This window comes from Felis catus, chromosome B3, assembly GCF_018350175.1.
Source record: "Felis catus isolate Fca126 chromosome B3, F.catus_Fca126_mat1.0, whole genome shotgun sequence".
Lineage (NCBI taxonomy): Eukaryota > Metazoa > Chordata > Mammalia > Carnivora > Felidae > Felis > Felis catus.
In genome coordinates, this window is record NC_058373.1 from 20,340,206 (window position 1) to 20,354,825 (window position 14,620).

The following is a 14,620-nucleotide window of genomic DNA, read 5'->3' on the forward strand; positions in this document are numbered from 1 at the left end:
GCCACAACTTGCCATCTGTCGTTTCTCTCCCATGGGATCAGTCCTTGCAGCAGTCCTCTGGGGCTTTCTTCACCCCGGTGTGATGGCTTATGTGCAGGGAGATGGGATTTCCATCAGGCAAATGTGTAAGCTGCCCTGGCTCCAAAGCTTCATGGCCTACAAGAGACAGGACCAGTTACAGGAGTCGGAAAGTCCACTTCAGACGTGGTCTTTTCTTCTGTTGTTGTTGTTTTTCTGTCTTTTCTATAAGCAATGCTGTCTAGTCACATAGGACCATCCATGTCTGTCTCTTCTTAAAACATCCAAACCTCATGGCAGATAAACTATGTCCCATTTTAACAAAAAGATCATATCTATTAAATGTGAATTCCTGTTTGCTCCACCTCTCCACCTCATATTGTCATCACCACCCCTATTCTGCTCTCTTCCTGCATTCAGGCTACCTCCTGGCCATGTGCTGGATTCAGTCTCCTGCTCAGAATCTTTCTGCTTGTTCATGTTTCTCCCTTTCCCTCTCCCCCGCCTCTTCATTTATTCTGTACTGTCTTCTTTCTCTCCTTTTGCTGTTGAACTTATCAGTATGGTGGAGTCCCTTCCCTGCTTTGTTTTCAGTCATTGCTGTCATAAAATTTTATAGTTTGGCTTCTACCTTAACCACTGCTGAATCTGAATTTTCATAAGCCATCATTGACCTAATGGCATCCTCAGTTCTCATTTTCCTTTATTTCTTAGCAGTGTTTTGACTATCTTAAGTGCTTTCATGAAGTGCTTTCTTCCTTGGATTCCATAACATTGCCATTCTGATACTCCTTTAATCTTTTAAATTCTTTTCCCAACCATCTTTAATGGTTCTTCTAAAACTTGGGGAATATAAGCAGCTCTGTGCTTCTCTCTTGCTACTATGCAGTCTCCATCTTGGGTTTGATGACTCATGTCAGCAGCCCACTCTCGGAATCTTCACTCTGAGCTCTTGCCTGAGTTTCCTCACACTGGGCCAGCTGCCCATGGCCATTTTCCTCCTCTACTTTCTGTCTTCCTTTCCCTCCAGACTTAGCATAAAATCAAGGTATGATCTTTGACTTACTGGTTTCCATCTCACAGTGTACTTTGATTCTTCCTGGTGATATTTACATTGTGCTCAGACACATCGTGGATAACAATGTTCACTGTATTAAAGAAATTAAACAGACCTATCTCTTATCTACTGCATATCCTATTTGAAATAATCAGGGCATACATACATCATTTTATTTTATGTTATGTTATGTTATGTTACTTTATTTTTTAAAAGCTCTTTCTTAATTTTATTTTTTAAGTAAACTTTGTCCCCAACATGGTGCTTGAGCTTACAATGCTGAGATCAGGAGTCCCATTGCTCTACCAACAGAGCCAGCCAGGCACCCCTACATACATCATTTTTAATTTATTTCCTAAGAGTTTGCTCTTGTTTTGTATCATAAAAGTAGCGCATGTTAATAGTTTTTAATCTGGAAAATTTTCAAAAGGTAAAAAGGAGAAAATCTATCTGTAATCCTGCATGCACTTAGTAACATCATTTTGATATGTGTCCTTTGGTTCTTAAGAGCTTCAAGTATAAGTAAATATTGACTTGGCAAACCTTGACTTACATCATACAAAAACTCTTACAGAGATGCCACAATGTATACACTTATTTTTTTTTTTTTTACCTCATTTCCTTCTGATTTCTTTTTCAGAAACTATTAAAAAGTAGGATTCTATTATACATTCACAGAATTTTTAAAAATGTTTTTTTATTGAGGGGGGTATATTGGTATACAACATTATAACTTACAAAAATTTAAAGCCAGAGAGTTGTCTTTTTTGGTCTAAATTGGTTAGATTTTGCAGTAGATGATCTTTAATGTCAGCATGCATTGTGGCTTTTCTTTAAATGAATTTACACCTTCACTCAATTTACTTGGTTTCTACTTATTTTAAAGTAAAGTATATTAATTTCTTCCAAAAGAAAATCATTTTTTCCCTCTTAAAGATGTGATATTTTCAAATTAGCTGAAGTCTGAAAACACTTGTTCTCTGTGTAGAGAAGTATTTTCATAATTTTAAAATATGACCAAGAGTAATTTATGAAATACATTTTAACAGGTAAACAATGTAGATTTCACAAACATCATAAGAGAAGAAGCCGTTCTTTTCCTGCTCGACCTCCCTAAAGGAGAAGAAGTGACCATACTGGCTCAGAAAAAGAAAGATGGTGAGATATTGCCTGAAAATGGAGAAAATCCGTAGAATTTTGAGAAATTAAATAGGGACTTGAATTTCCATTTTTTAATAAATCACTCAGAGTTGAGTGATAAATGAATTTGTTAATGTCAGAGGGAGTTTAAATCACTTAGGGGCACATAGTGTTACATTATGCTTATTTGAAAGTGTGGTAATACCACCAGCCTTTCTGGCATTCTAATTTAGATAGAATGCTGTCCAGACCTTCACATGGCATAGAAAAATCCTGGTTTTTTATTAGCCATCAGAACCATGCAGAAGCATATGGTTAGCTTCCAAAGTTTTTACTGATGTTTTCTAGGCAATACATTTTTTAATTTTTTTTTTTTTCAACATTTATTTATTTTTGGGACAGAGAGAGATAGAGCATGAACGGGGGAGGGGCAGAGAGAGAGGGAGACACAGAATCGGAAACAGGCTCCAGGCTCTGAGCCATCAGCCCAGAGCCCGACGCGGGGCTCGAACTCACAGACCGCGAGATCGTGACCTGGCTGAAGTCGGACGCTTAACCGACTACGCCACCCAGGCGCCCCTCTAAGCAATACATTTTTGTTAGCATTAATTAAAGACAATGGCTAATTGTCTTTGATTAAGCAAATACACTTTTCACTTAAAACAGGATTTCTCCACCTCAGCACTGCTGTCACTTTGGGCCAAATAATTGTTTTTGTGGGAGCTGACCCATTCATTGTAGTATGTTTAGAAATGTCCCTGGCTTCTATCGACTAGATGCCAGTTGCACACATACCAAATCAAAAATGTCTTCAGATATTGCCAAATATCCCCTGGGGGAGCAGAGTTACCATTATTTGAGAACCATTTATTTAGAAAATGTGAATATCTGTAATAATTTGCAGCAAAATTAAGTTAGATGACTTAAATAGAGAGCACATGCGTGGTTTTGGACAAGTTGCTTGATCTTGCATTACTCAGGCAAGAGCTCGAGTTTCTGCATTACTTTCCTTATCTGCAAAATGGAGATGCTAACCTAAGCATTCCTGTTTCATGAGGTCATGGTGATATACATGAGCTAGAATACTTAATACAGCACCTCATAGTAAGAATTCAACATATGTTGAGGGCTATTTTTATTATCATTACCAATAGCATCTTCACATAATCTGTTCTTTTCAGGTTAATTTATCTCACTAGCTATTGATACTGTTTTTGTTTTGATTCCTTTTAGTTTATCGTCGCATCGTTGAATCAGATGTAGGAGATTCTTTCTATATTAGAACCCATTTTGAATATGAAAAGGAGTCTCCCTATGGACTTAGTTTTAACAAAGGAGAGGTGTTCCGTGTTGTGGATACCTTGTACAATGGAAAACTAGGCTCTTGGCTTGCTATTCGAATTGGCAAAAATCATAAAGAAGTAGAACGAGGCATCATCCCCAATAAGAACAGGTATGAATATTTGGATACTTCTCATAGAACAAGTTAAGTAAATGATGATGGAAGACTTTAATCCCACTGGGAAATTTTGGCAATGTAAAGAGTTAGTTTTCATTGTATTTACTGTGTCTATGATTGACTTAGTTGTACAGACTCCTTTATTTTAGTTTAAGCATTGAGATTTATTTTTTATTTTTTTTTCAATATATGAAATTTATTGTCAAATCGGTTTCCATACAACACCCAGTGCTCATCCCAAAAGGTGCCCTCCTCAATACCCATCACCCACCCTCCCCTCCCTCCCACCCCCCATAAGCATTGAGATTTAAACTGCATGTGAAGAGAATTCTATCCAGTATTTTGACATTTTATCTATAAGTCTTTTTGTTTTGTTTTGTTTTTAAATATACTTATTTGTCTACCTGTCCTCTGTCTATTCTGTCTTTTTTTTATCCAGGGCTGAGCAGTTAGCCAGTGTACAATACACACTTCCAAAAACAGCAGGAGGAGACCGTGCTGACTTTTGGAGATTCCGGGGTCTTCGCAGCTCCAAGAGAAATCTTCGAAAGAGTAGAGAGGATTTGTCAGCTCAGCCAGTTCAAACAAAGTTTCCAGCCTATGAAAGAGTTGTTCTTCGAGAAGGTTATTTTCTGTAGACTAACCTTAATACCCTTTAATGTCAATATGCTAAAGAAAGAAAAAGTATAAACTATGTGGTTTTTTCTTTGACTTTCTCTCCAGCTGGATTTCTGAGACCTGTAACTATCTTTGGACCCATAGCTGATGTTGCCAGAGAAAAGCTGGCAAGAGAAGAACCAGATATTTATCAGATTGCAAGTAAGTAGCCTTAAGACTGACTTAAGATCAGGGCGCCTGGGTGGCTCAGTCGGTTGAGCGTCCAACTTCGGCTCAGGTCATGATCTCGTGGTCTATGAGTTCGAGCCCCGCGTCGGGCTCTGTGCTGACAGCTCAGAGCCTGGAGCCTGCTTCGGATTCTGTGTCTCCCTCTCTCTCTGCCACTCCCCTGCTCATGCTCTGTCTCTCTCTCTCTGTCAAAAATAAACATTAAAAAAAAAAAAAAGACTGAAGATGAGGTTGAGGGTGTTACTTAATTAGTTATTTCTCTAAATATCTGATTAGTTATTTCTCTAAGTATCTGATCCATTCACTTAATAGAAATAAAACTTCCTGGAAGTGAAAATTTGCAGTTTACCTCATGTATTTAATTTGAAGGGAAACTTGAGTGATTGTGTTCTTGTTATACCAATTCCGTTTAATAATAAAAAGAATCACCATTTATGAAGCCCTGGCCTTCATATGAAAATTGCACACAATCTTGTTTAATAAATCCTGACAATATTACAATGGGGTGTCAGTATCCATTTACCAGCATTATCCATGCTAAAGTCAAGTAACTTGAGCGTTAGAGTGGTAGGGACCATCACAACCTGTTTACTCCAAACTTTCCTGATGACACCCAGCTGATGAGTCACAAAACTCAACTTTGAACCCAACCTTTCCTGGCTTTAATCCAGTGCTTTCAGTCATTGAGCTAATAGAAACACTCAAGTATATAAAAAGGGTAATGAAAGCATGATTCAAGCGATCAGTTATTATTGTAGGCATTTATAGTAAGTTAGTGTTAAATATAAATATTGAAGATGTAGTGCTTTAAATGCCTTGCAGAGTTTGCTTGCAGATTTCTTTTATTAGTTCATTAGTTTAGCTATGGTGGTATTTAAATATACAGACTTAGTTATGACCACTGTAGCTTGCTCTAAACTATATGTAAACACTTGAAACTGGATTTTTTCCCCTAATTACAAAAATATCATTTTGTATTTGGAAAGGTTAGAGAATTAGTTTTGACATACATCATAATCATCCTAAATTTTATCCTGTCATATTTTATTCCACCCTATCACCCTTTGTAAGCAGACTTTTGTGGAGTTTTATTTATTGTTTTCTTTCTTAATAGATAATACCATATTTTTTTATTATCCATTCTGCAACCAAAATTTGGTTGAACAGCCTTCTGTTGTTTACATAATTTTTTCAGTGTTATATTTTACTGTTATAAAGGATACAGAAATCTGTCCATATTTTTATTTGCTTGTTTATGCCCTGCCTTCTTTCCCAAAGGATTTAAATACTCAAGAATATAGCTTTTTCCATATTTACGGTAATTTTCTTAGAATTTTCAAAGACAGGAAGGAGTGAACCATAGGATATGAACATTTTCTGGCTACTGCTGTTTATAATCCTATTGCCTTCCAGAGGGTTGTGCCATTGTTTTTGTTGTTTCTACCTACTATATGAGATCTGCGTTAATATTTTTAACTTCATAAGTGCTAATTTAAAGGATCAGAGCATTGCTTTATTATATTGCTTTTCACTTGGCTTTTGGTAAAGTTGAATGAGGATATTTTATGAAACTAAGATTTGCAGACACATAATAATAAAATTTGAGTTGGGGCGCCTGGGTGGCTCAGTCGGTTAAGCGGCCGACTTCGGCTCAGGTCACGATCTCACGGTCTGTGAGTTCGAGCCCCGCGTCGGGCTCTGTGCTGACAGCTCAGAGCCTGGAGCCTGCTTCCGATTCTGTGTCTCCCTCTCTCTCTGACCCTCCCCCATTCATGCTCTGTCTCTCTCTGTCTCAAAAATAAATAAATGTTAAAAAAAAATTTTTTTTTAAATTTGAGCAAGTAAGAAAATGTTTATTTCTGATTCCCCATTCAGTTTGATTTTTTCAGAAGAGGTTTTTTTGGGTCATTGTTATAGGTAACATTTAACATAAAGAATTTAGTGGTGGGGCGCCTGGGTGGTTTAGTTGGTTAAACATCGTACTTAAGCTCAGGTCATGATCTCCTGGTTTGTGAGTTCAAGCCTTGCTTCTGGAGAGCTCAGTCCCCACTCTGGGCTCCGCACTTTCCCTCTCTCTGCACCTTGTGGGATTCTCTCTGCCCCTTGCTCACTGGCACATGGGTGCTTCTCTCTCTCTCTCTCTCTCTCTCTCTGTCTCTCTGTCTCTGTCTCTCTCTCTCAAATAAATAAGTAAATAAATAAATATAATTTTTAAAAAAAGAAAAAAAGTTAGTGGTAACCCCACCCATAACCAAACCTTGGGTTTTTTAAATTTAGGAAAAGTGTGAAGACTTATAAAGCCCTACCCCTTAGGGAGCAATTGATTGATTTAATTGGGTTTACTCTACACTATAGCCAGACTCTTATAAAAGAGATTCAAATAGCTTAGTTAGTGTCCTCTCTGAATCTAATGAAGGTCTTTTGAGTTAAGGAATTAGTAGCTTTTCTCCAGCCAAAACTCCCAGTTGATCTCTCTCTCTAATTCTCTGTTCACCAGATTTGAAATTCTGCTCTCTTTGTCCATGGAGCTTTTTAGTCTCATTCTCTAGAGTCATTCCCCCTATCATTCATTGTGACCTTTGTCCTTCCAAATCTCTTGATTTTTGTCTGATCTGAAACACCAGAGTTCCTTTTTGTCTTTGAAGCTTTCCATGTGACCAGAGTCACAAACGTTGCTGTACCTTTTTAGGGAAGAACTTCATATAAATTGGACCTCTGAGATAATTTGGTTAGTAACCATCTCAAGCTGCACTTGACATACTGTACATGAGTAGAGGGAGATAGGTTACTAGTATGAAACCATAGGCTGTCTCACAGTTAGAAATCAACTGCTCCTAGGTTCCCCTTCTACTATTATAGAAAAGATCTCTAACCCAGAAGTCTCCAGCCAGTCTGCTATATAGCATTGTTGCTGATGGATCTGCCCAGGTATTGATTTTGTCAGTCCCCCTTGGCTAGATGGAGCTCTACCCAGGAGAGGCCTCCTCAGTTTATCTCTGTTGGCCATACAAATAGTGCCATTTTCTCTGCATGTCACAATGTGTAAAACATTTGGAAGTAGTGCCATGTCAAGCCATTTTAAGCACAAGGCAAAAGAAAAAATGTGGGTCCATACATACATGTTTTTACATCTTTTTCAATGACTGTTTTTTCCCAGGACATTGACGTAGTTAGAAAAATTTTGGAAAACATGAAAAATATGTGTATTAAAATTCCTATTATTTCAAGTTTAAATATTTTATTTGTATCAAACACAGAATTTATAATTTTCTTTTCCTGGCTTTAATGGAAGCAAGCTCATCAATATTTTTAAATCCGCTTTTTAAAATCATATTTTCAATGGGAAGAATTGCCATATTTGATCATTTCTCTTGACCAAGTGACAGTCTTAGATATTTCCTCATGTTTCACTTAACTGGTTCTATTTAAAATTTTGGTATGCTGTTTATTGTGGGTTACTAATTTTGATATTTTGAACATATTGCAGCAAAATATTACTTGATTGCAGAGTTTTTGTAGTACCCCTTAAATATTGCTCCTGAGGCAAGTGCCTCACTTACCTTCTCCTAATCCCGGAATTGTTGGGAAGCATTAATCTTAACCCAGTGGTGCTCAGCCAGGGGCAGTTCTGATCTATTGTGGATATTGGCCACTCCTGGATACATTTTTATTGGTCCCAGTGTGGACCGGAGGCATATAGCAGGAGGAGGCCAGAAATGCTGCTGAACTGGCCATGGTGCATAGGGCAGCCCCTATAAGTATTGCAGAGCCCAACATGTCATTAGCACCCAGTAGTTGAGTTGAGAAACTCTGGTCTAACCAACAGAAATTTGATGTTTTGTTTTTGTCCTGACGTCATGAATAGAAAGTGAACCACGAGATGCTGGGACTGACCAACGTAGCTCTGGCATTATTCGCCTTCATACGATAAAGCAAATAATAGATCAGGTAAGTTCTTAAAAATTGCCCTATTTCATTATTAACTGTGAATGTTGTGTTTTGAGTAGGATGAAGTTTAGTTAATTTGGAAGTAGAAAAGTAGCTTTTCTAAGATTATTACTGATATACTATAAAAAAATTAAACCTCTACTGAAAGGCATTCCAGTAACCACTTTCAAAGAAAGTGCATTACATGCATCAAAAGATATTTATATGCATAAGGAATATGTTGTTACTTGACAGGGTCATGTTAGGAACATTAAATTCTTGTACTCTTTTCACTTTACTGAACATAGACAATGCTGTCAACTTGTAAGTATTGGGGCTGTCTTAAAGTGAACTGGTTAAGAAGGTTTTTAAAAAAAATTTGGGCTAGAATTTGTATTGAACTAAGTTCTGATTACAGATTTTTCTAACATATACTCTGGAGACATTTTGGAGCCCAGTTAAAGGTCTATTACCATTGGAATGTAATCTAGGCTGTGACTTTTTTTGAAGGTGATGATTCTTAATTAACTGTGGCTTGTGTCCTTATTTGTTTTTTTGCTTTGTGTCTCCAGGACAAACATGCTTTATTAGATGTAACCCCAAATGCAGTTGATCGTCTGAATTATGCCCAGTGGTATCCAATTGTAGTATTCCTTAACCCTGATTCTAAGCAAGGTGTGAAAACTATGAGGATGAGGTTATGTCCAGAATCTCGGAAAAGTGCCAGGAAATTGTATGAACGGTCTCATAAACTTCGTAAAAATAATCACCATCTTTTTACAAGTGAGTATATTAAAGGCCTTCATTTAGTTTAAAATGTCTAGGCAACAATATGTAGACAAAAATGTTGTGTTGTTTAGATGCCAAAAGCTGTATAACTTTTGCCTTGGAAAGCTTCCTGTTAGTATTAACGGCTGCTGTTGGATTGAAAGAAAATGTACAGGGCCGCCTTGTTGGCTCAGTTGGTTAAGCATGAGACTTCAGCTCAGGTCATGATCTCACCGTGCATGAGTTTGAGCCCCACGTTGAGCTCTGTGCTGACAGCTCAGAGCCTGGAGCCTGCTTTGAATTCTGTGTCTCCCTCTGTCTCTGCCCCTCCTCCTCTCACCCTCTGTCTCTCTCGGTCTCTCAAAAAGAAATAAATGTTTAAAAAAAAATTTTTTTTTAAATGTGTAGCACCAAAACAAATTTCAAAGATGTGTGTCCTCAAATATTGTATTTCAAATAATTAAGAAATGATGATTGAGCTCTAAGCAGATTTGAATGAATTCTGGCTTTTGACGGTATTCTAATCGTTAAACAATATTGTTAATTTTCAGCTACAATTAACTTAAATTCAATGAATGATGGTTGGTATGGTGCATTGAAAGAAGCCATTCAGCAACAGCAAAACCAGTTGGTATGGGTTTCTGAAGGAAAGGTAAGAAATTTCCTGTTATTTTTGAGCCCTTTCAATAAATGATATAACAAATCAGAAAAGCCTTTGAGTTACCATTGTTTCTAATTAGATCAACATATTAGAATAATTTGGGGAGAGTTTGTTTTTGATAGTAAAAGACTTTAAGTTTTTATAAATTGTTTTTGATAGTAAAAGATTCTGAAATTTCCCTACCTATTGAATTACCACTTCAGTGGTGTCATCTCAGAGAGTTCTTAAATGATAACTGAAAGAGTAAGTTTGAGTTCTGGCTCTGCTCCTGTCTGAGGAATGACTTAGAACCTGGCTTCAGTTTCCTTCTCTGGAAATGAGGAGAGTTGGGTGGGTAGGTGAGTGTTGCCCAGAGTGTTGTCCTCTGCATACAAGATTTAGGACTTGGTCAGAAAGAAAAAGGCACTGTGAAGGCAAGTAACAGATGAGAAATCTGCAACCACACCCCCTACATGGGGCAGTGGGACCCACCAGCATGGTAAAGGCTTTGAGAAGTCTTAAGTAAAGAACATGTGTTATTTTGTTTACCTAGGGATTTTTTTTTTTCACTTAGCGGCTGTTAATATTGTTTTAACATACTAGGAAATGTTGGACAAAGCAATTCATTTTTAGATTCAAATTTTGATTTTATATACATCCAAATGGCCAGCTCTGTTTTTTTTTTATTATTTTTTTAAGTTTTATTTCGAGAGAGAGCATGAGCTGGGGAGGGGCAGAGAGAAAGAGAATCCTAAGCAGGCTCTGCAATGTCAGTGCAGAGCCCGGATGTGTGGTTCGAACTCTCTAACCGTGAGGTCATGATCTGAGTCAAAATCAGGAGTTGGACACTTAACCAACTGAGCCACCTAGGCGCCCTGCAGATGGCCAGCTTTAAAATAGCTACTATCTATTGTATTGTCAGTCTCTCTGGTTTTATAGCAGTCTTCGATGGGAAAAAAGTGTTCAATTTGTTTGGCAAGTTAATACAGCTGAAAGAGCCTTTTGTTTTAATATCTTTTACCTTCAGTATAATATTATTGATGTTTTGGTTACTAGAGAAAATTGAGAATATTTCTGTTGTTTTTTTTGTGTGTGTGTGTTTTATATTTCCTTGTTGGCTTGGTTCTTGTTGTGTTTTGCGCCTGCATGGCCTCTACTTTCCTCTGCCTGGCTATGGCTACAGCTGCTCTGGCAGTGCATGCTGCATGCTTAGGACCACCATGCCCTTTGTCCAGGAAACACAAACCTCTGCAAGAAGAGATGTTACAGTGCTTACATCTAGAGGTAGTGTCTGCTCTGCTATTCCCACCTGTATTCATGTCAGAATCATGGTTTTTCTCATCAGTACCACTTGGGGGATGGACTGTGCATATGAGATCATCAGACCACTTTGAATAACTGATATATCAGCTGGGACACTTGACAGACAAATCCAGGTGGAAAAAACCTACTGCACCACTTTATAAGAACACACTATTACTAATTTTCTCTCATGTGGCATTTGATACAAACGATCTCAGTCCCTGTCATACTAATCTGTAAAAACATAATTCTTTCAGCAGCCTTTGTCCACTCGAGTGGTTAATAGCTTGCATTGGTGATTCTCAAAATGAAGTTAGTTTATAAATACACAGAATGTGCTCTCTGCCTATCTGAGGGATTTTCTTTATCCACAAATCTTAATATTGTGTAAATTTCTTTTTGTGGTATTATTGTGTGCTTCCTGTCTTGCTTGGGTTTTAAAATGCAGGTCTCACTCCCCCCAACTTTTTGTGTGAGGAAAAATAGCTCATTTGTTACTAGGATAGAGGGATGCATTTTGTAAATCATAAAAGGTTGTTATAATTTAAATGAAGCTTGCTAGATCTCCTGCCCCTTCTATTCAAGTATATTTTATCATAATAGACAAATTCTTAAACTAAAACCACATCATTTCACATTGACTTTCCTGAGTGTACTACTTTGGTCTAATTGCTAGGAAGAGATCTTTTTTGCAAGATCTGACATGGTCTTGTGTGTTCCCTACTAAACCAAGAAAAGTCATCCTGAGGCTTTCTTAACATGTAGGCATATGTCATTTCTTGGTTCAGAACAACCCATGGTTCTTGCTCACTAGTGCATTTCACAGCACTGAAAGCAAGGTGGATTGGTGAGTTCCAAGTTAATTCTTCCCCAAGAACTTAAATATTTCCCTGGCTGGCTGATGGGTTAGAGTCTTACAGAACCCTGGTGAGTTAAAGGTTAGAATAGATAGCAAAATGGCTTCTCTTCTGTAGCAGCCATTAAGGAGTTTAGACACCGTTGAGATTTCTGTGGGGGAGAGTCTGCTCTAACATAGAGAGAGCCCTGGGATTCTCACTCCCTGAGCCCAGCAGGTGCTTTGTTGAAAACGAGAGCCCCTAGGAGGCCTGACATACCCTAGTCTTTCTTATCAGGAAGGCAGTACTCAGGCTCAGGCTCATAAGAGAGCCAGGCATAGGACTGTGTGCAAAGTCCCATTCAGGCAGCTCAGGCCTTATGTTTCTCCTTCAGTCTGTGCTACAATGGAAGGAGGATTGTCTGAATTCTGGATTCCAGATCATTCAGCTCTCTTGCCTAACTGGGCACAATGTCCAGGCAAGCTCTTCAGGGACTGTTCTAATTAATCCAGGTACTAATTTCAAACTAGTATCTAATGGCAGCCTGTTGATGCAACTCTTTAGATTCCTTTCCCTCAGGTACTTCTCATTATCTTTCTAGTCTACTCAGAAGGTAAAGTAGACTAATAAAAACCAACTCAGTTCTTAACTACTTATCAAAGAGAAACATAATTGCATTTCTCCCTCAGCATCCGTTGGACACTACATCTATGAAAAAAAATGAAAACAACAATTCTTAATTTAATGAGGCAACTGGCACTTAGGCGATTCTTTCCCATTTTGTTTTGTAAAAACTTAAAGGGCCAAATACCAACTTTTTAAACAAGTTGTTTTCTCTATGTATATGTATGTAAGCTCTTACTCACCTTGAACTGTGGCATTTATTTTCATAGTTACTCTTACATGCGCTGTTCTGTCAGTGTGTCCTTGTTTCTGTCAGCTTGGTTTGGTAGCATTCTCCCTCTTCCCCTGGCTTTGGGGCAGTAAAGTAGGGACCGATTAGGTTGATTAGGTTTTATAACCCTGAATGGTGTCAGAGTTTCTTCATGGACTCCTGGGGCTGAGCCTCGGAGTCCAGCTTTGTCCTGGCTGGCCAGCCAGCCTTTCATTCTTCCAAGCCCCTTCGGATCTCAAAGGATGTTCTGTGTGTCTGCATGTGTGCTTGTACAATCTTCTTGACCTTTCCTTGCCAGAAGTTTCAAGAAATAGATGTGATTTCTCCAAAGAAAAATGCCCTTTTCAATCTCCCTTGTAAAATAAAGGCCATCTCTTAAAGAACTACTGAATAAAATTTTTGATTTACTTTTATTTGACCCAGGCGGATGGTGCTACAAGTGATGACCTTGATTTGCATGATGATCGTCTGTCCTACCTGTCAGCCCCAGGTAGTGAATACTCAATGTATAGCACGGACAGTAGACACACTTCTGACTATGAAGACACAGATACAGAAGGCGGGGCCTACACTGATCAAGAACTAGATGAAACTCTTAATGATGAGGTTGGGACTCCACCGGAGTCTGCCATTACACGGTCCTCTGAGCCTGTAAGAGAGGACTCCTCTGGAATGCATCATGAAAACCAAACATATCCTCCTTATTCACCACAAGCGCAGCCACAACCAATTCATAGAATAGACTCCCCTGGATTTAAAACAGCCTCTCAACAGGTAAGCAGCAAGCATTCAACGTTTTGTAGTTAGAAGTGAATTATTAAATCTTAGAATGTGGTGATTGAGTTGAAGAGTATATTTTGTCCTTTCTTCAGATTAAGAATTGATCTTTAATTTCAATTTGACAATACCACGGACTTAATTCTAAGCTTTGTGTGTTTGTCTTACACAGCAGTATACTGAAGTTCTTTTAAAAAAAATTGAGGACATGAGGTCATAGTTTTGTTATTCAGCACACTTAAAATGTATGTCTACCAACCCCTATAAATGGAAGTGGGAAGTTAGAAGTAAACAGAAACACTATATTTAAAATATTTTAAACACTTCACAGAAAGCAGAAGCCTCATCTCCAGTCCCTTACCTTTCGCCTGAAACAACCCCAGCATCATCAACCTCTGCCGTTAATCATAATGTAACTTTAACTAATGTAAGACTGGAGGGGCCCACCCCAGCTCCTTCCACATCTTACTCACCACAAGCTGATTCTTTAAGAACACCAAGTACTGAGGCAGCTCACATAATGCTAAGAGATCAAGAGCCGTCATTGTCGTCGCATGTAGATCCAGCAAAGGTACCTGTGCCGCAGTGTTGCCCTCATTTGTTGCTCTCCATCAGTCTAGCACACAATCATTTTTGCTTTGCCCTTTAAGTGTTCCTTTTGCTTTTTTTCCTGTGGGCTTACACACCATGGTGCTTTCCAATCAATATGGATCATTTCAGTTTTGTAGTGTGCATGGCTTCTGGTGGTATACTACTGATAATGTGGAGATAGGCCTTTTAATTGGGATTTGTGCTAATGTTTTTATTACTTTTATTTTTTGGTTTTCAGTACCCTCCAGAGTTCCTTGTAGTATGTAGCTGTGACCCATCATGAACATTTTGTGTTTTATGAATTATGGTGTCCATACTTTTCTTTATGATTTTTATTTACTCTGTCCAAATCAAATGGAATCAG

At 38.2% G+C, this 14,620-nt stretch overlaps 1 protein-coding gene across 15 annotated transcripts in view; it reads left to right on the forward strand.

Annotated features, from left to right (window-relative positions):
- The window catches only part of TJP1 (tight junction protein 1), a 370,447-nt gene that overhangs the window by 336,199 nt on the left and 19,628 nt on the right, over positions 1-14,620 (forward strand). For 12 of the 15 annotated variants that reach the window (XM_045058902.1, XM_045058903.1, XM_045058904.1 and 9 more), the window contains 9 exons: positions 2,125-2,233; positions 3,449-3,668; positions 4,114-4,298; positions 4,398-4,493; positions 8,386-8,468; positions 9,020-9,230; positions 9,767-9,867; positions 13,312-13,662; positions 13,997-14,236. In XM_045058902.1, coding sequence (XP_044914837.1) covers positions 2,125-2,233; positions 3,449-3,668; positions 4,114-4,298; positions 4,398-4,493; positions 8,386-8,468; positions 9,020-9,230; positions 9,767-9,867; positions 13,312-13,662; positions 13,997-14,236 — 1,596 coding nt within the window. The remainder of the gene's footprint in view (positions 1-2,124; positions 2,234-3,448; positions 3,669-4,113; positions 4,299-4,397; positions 4,494-8,385; positions 8,469-9,019; positions 9,231-9,766; positions 9,868-13,311; positions 13,663-13,996; positions 14,237-14,620) is intronic. The other 3 variants (XM_045058907.1, XM_019831953.3, XM_019831954.3) reach the window with 1 other exon arrangement.